At 44.4% G+C, this 3,815-nt stretch overlaps 1 protein-coding gene across 1 annotated transcript; it reads right to left on the bottom strand.

Moving 5' to 3' along the window:
• Positions 1–2,100: 2,100 nt before the first annotated feature.
• Positions 2,101–3,513, bottom strand: LOC109386944 (putative tripartite motif-containing protein 75). The gene has a single exon (XM_019650572.1). It carries the CDS (start codon positions 3,511–3,513, stop codon positions 2,101–2,103), a length of 1,413 nt encoding a protein of 470 aa, XP_019506117.1.
• Between the last annotated feature and the right edge of the window lie 302 nt (positions 3,514–3,815).

The raw sequence follows: 3,815 nt of genomic DNA, 5'->3' as shown, positions 1-3,815 counted from the left end.
AGTGTGACATTCCAGGCTCCATCATAGAGAACCTGTCTAACGCTGTGCAGGATACTAAACTTGATCACTTGACAAGCATATTTATATCTCCTGCCCTCCCTACTCTTCCATACTGTAATCTTGGGGAAAAGTTACCTTACTCTTCGGAAACAAGTCATGGTGTTCTCTTGATCTCTGTTACAACTCTGTGATGATGGTGTCACAAGGTCAGAAAATATGGATCTCAGACTCAATGGCGCCACAGCTCCGGTATTGCGCATCAAAAAAGCAAAACAAATTTTATGGTGCTAAGCCATTCAGATGTCAAGGTTTACTTGCTGCAGCAGTATAGCTTAGTCAAATTAAACATCTTTACCCTGTATTTGCCTCCTATTTTGTTATCTTTCAATATTGTTGTGGCTATTAGGTGTCTCTGGCAATACCATAAATTCTAAGACCATCTTTTCCATTTCTGCATAAAAAGTCCATTGGGGTTTTAATAAGTATTGCATTGAGTCTGTATATTGCTTTCAGTATTGTTATCTTAACAATATTAAGGCTTCCAATCCATGAATGTGGGATATTTTTCCATTTATTTAGGCCTTTAATTTCTTTCAGCATTGTTTTATAGTTTTCAGTGTATGTATTGAACCCCCTTCGTAAAAATTTATTCCTAAGTGTTTTATTTTTTTTATGGCTTTGGAATTATTTTCTTATATATATTTTTTAAGATTGTTCATTGCTAATGTATAGAAATACAACTGATTTTTGAGTGTTGGTCTTGTATTCTGCACTTTGGTCCAGACTGCAACTTCTCAGTCTGTTTAACAGGTTACTCCCCACCCCACTCTCCACCCCCATGTTTCCTAGGTTTCTTTTTCTAGCTATCTTCTCATTTGACATCTTGACGTCTTTGTTCTTCATTCTAAGGCTCCCAGGCAGAACAGGGTCTACTGGACACTTACACCCATGAACATACTGCATTGATATTCACTGGAGCAGCATGGAGATGGGAGTAAATCCAGGCTTCCCTATGTGCTTAATAGCAAAATCTTTTGGTTGGGATAGACAGAAAACGGATAGTCTACCTACTGATCCTGGTAACATAGATTCTAGCTTTTTCCTGGAGAGGACCGCATTAAATATGGGCTGATTTGCTAATAAAACATAAATGCTCAAAGTGCACACTCACTTCTGACAGCAGAGCTAAAGAAAGAGGGAGAAACCCCCTGAAGATGGTCGTCAACATCTCCATAAGCCTGCTCAGAATGCCAAACGTTAAGATCAGGTTGTAAAGACAGGGTCGTTTCCCACCCAAAAATGTGTTTCAGTGTGAGGATTGATGATGCCACACACACCAGAAAGATATGAAAAGGTTTAATACTCATGCAATGAGGTTTATGAGGGAGATCAGGATGGTTACCAAAGTAGGTCCAAAATGACTTGAGGGCTTGAGGGTACAGAGAAAGGAAACTAGCTTGGGGGTGTTTATGCTGGTTACTGGGTGTTGGTGGGAGGTTCTGGCACTACTAGTAGCTTGCTTCACTTTGAACTTCCCACCTGCACCAAAGGATGGATGGAGCACCTGGGCTTTCTCACCAGCTTTCCCAGGTGTGGAGAAAAGGGTGAGTTCTAAAAGTCTGATAAAGACACCATCTGTGTCTTCCAAGGCTATTCCCCCTAAAAATATCCTGGAAAATAGCGTATGAAGCAATCAGTGCCTTACTCCCAACACATGCAGAAATAAGAGGCCCACTGAAAACTGTCTCCCCACAACTGTCTTCTCTTCCACCCGGAATCTATAAGGTACTTATGCCTAGGAGGTTCACATCCTGAAATGTACACAAAATTTACTGGAGCTGTGAAATTACAATATATACACTCTAATCCTAGAATTCCAGAATCACTTTACAGTTATCCTGAACTTCTCCATGTGTTCCCACAACATCTCTATTGCTATTGACACAATTTCTAAAAAATAAAAAAACAAAGAAAAACTTTCTTCATGTATGTTAAGTCAAATAAGCATTTAAAAAATATTGGTGCTCCATTCACTGATAGTGGCACAAAAGTCTACCCACTGTCCATAAATTACAGGAGGAAAATGAAGCAAAGTCACGCTCATTTTTCATAATCTCTTATGGCACAGATTGTAAGAGGTTTAGGATCATTTCCGATGCAGAAGTAAGGCTTTAGTACTTCGGAAAATGTATCCGTGAAAGAATGGATGTGAGACCTGTCATTCAAACTGTAAAATGAAATCTGACCCAACTCATAGTCCAGGTAAATGCCAACGCCTCTGGGCTTTTCCTTCAGCACAAGAGTGACAGGAACACACGCTTGTGCCACATAGTCACCGTTCTGCAGCTGAATCACCCAGCATCTGTTGTGCCCTGACAGGGGCTGCTTCCTTTTCCGGGAAAGGGAATCTTTACAAACCCCCACAGCCCACTGGGGCTTGTCATCCACCTGGACCTCCCAGTAATGTCGGCCACAGTCGAACCCTTCAGAACCCAGGACAACTGGATCGACCGTAAATCTCTTTGGATTCCTAAGAAACCTCTGCTTTGTCCTCATAAATGTCACAGACTTTTTATCATCAGACACAAGCAGATTAGGATGTGCTGTCTCAGGATCCAGAGTAACTTCTTCTCTAAATTTCTGTATAATTTTCTGCAGAGCTGAGAACTGTGGAGGAAGGCTGCATCCTTCTCTCCTTAACTGGATGCCATAGACAGCTGGGGGTTTCAGGCTTTCACACCTGTGGAGGACACTCTTGATATCTATCAGCAATTTCACGTCTGACATCACACTCCTCTCAGCCACCTCCTTCAGTAGACCTTTGAGGGTGGAAATGTGGTCTGAAAATGCGGTTATATTTGCACTGAGTTTCTCTTGAATGTCCTTCTCTTCTTCAACCAGCCTCAAGACCACTGCCTCTTCCTCATGTTCTATAGATCGCATCAGATGCTCAAGTTCAGATGCTAATTTCCATCTCTTGTTTTGCACCTTCTCTCTCAGTTCTAATAGTTTTCTGTCTTGCATGGCTACCAGTTTCTCAACGTCTGCCACCTGCTTCTTCAGGGGCTCGACGTAACTGCTGAGCCTTTGCCTGTGGTGATAGGCGGCCTCCTCCATGGGCCTCACCTGGTGGCCCTGGTGGTCAGGGGGCTGAGAGCACAGGGGACACAGCACCTCTAGGTCCTCCTCACAGAAGAGGGTCAGCACCTGGTTGTGCTTCTCGCACAAGCGCCTCTCTTCCTGCCTCTTCTTCTTGCTCCTGGTGATCTGCAGGAGCTTGGCGATGTCAATCATCCTTCCCAGCTGGCTGTTCTTCCTCAAGTGCCTCTCTTGGCACGAGTGACGGCACACAGGGCAAGGGAACCTGTCCCGTACATCAGCCCAGGACTGCTGGATGCAGGAACGACAGAAGTTGTGCCCACATTCGATGGTGACAGGGTCTCTCAGATAATCCAGACAGATGGGGCAGTTGACTTCTGCTTGGAGTCCTGCCAGGGCTGCCTCGACCTCCATTGGGCCCCGAATGAAAGACTGGACTGAAGTGGGTTTCTTCTGGAGTTTGGGCTCTGCGGGATCTCTCTGCTGAGAAGCAGATGCACCCTCAGATCCCACTGTCCTTCCTGTCCTGAATTCTCTTTATCAATTAAGGGCAGCCCTTGGTGTCCTATAATATCCTTAGCTACAGAGGTAGGAGCCCAGAGTGCCACTGTCCACCTGCAGCCGATCAGAGTAGTTGGAGAACTAGCTGCCCTTGGAAGCTCAGAGAATATTAAGCCAAGCTCAGCAACTCTCCAGGTCAGAAAGCAGTCACGACT

Source organism: Hipposideros armiger, unplaced genomic scaffold (assembly GCF_001890085.2).
Source record: "Hipposideros armiger isolate ML-2016 unplaced genomic scaffold, ASM189008v1 scaffold_142, whole genome shotgun sequence".
Taxonomy (NCBI): domain Eukaryota; kingdom Metazoa; phylum Chordata; class Mammalia; order Chiroptera; family Hipposideridae; genus Hipposideros; species Hipposideros armiger.
Note: the sequence above shows the minus strand (reverse complement) of the source record. Positions and strands in the feature narration are given on the sequence as shown.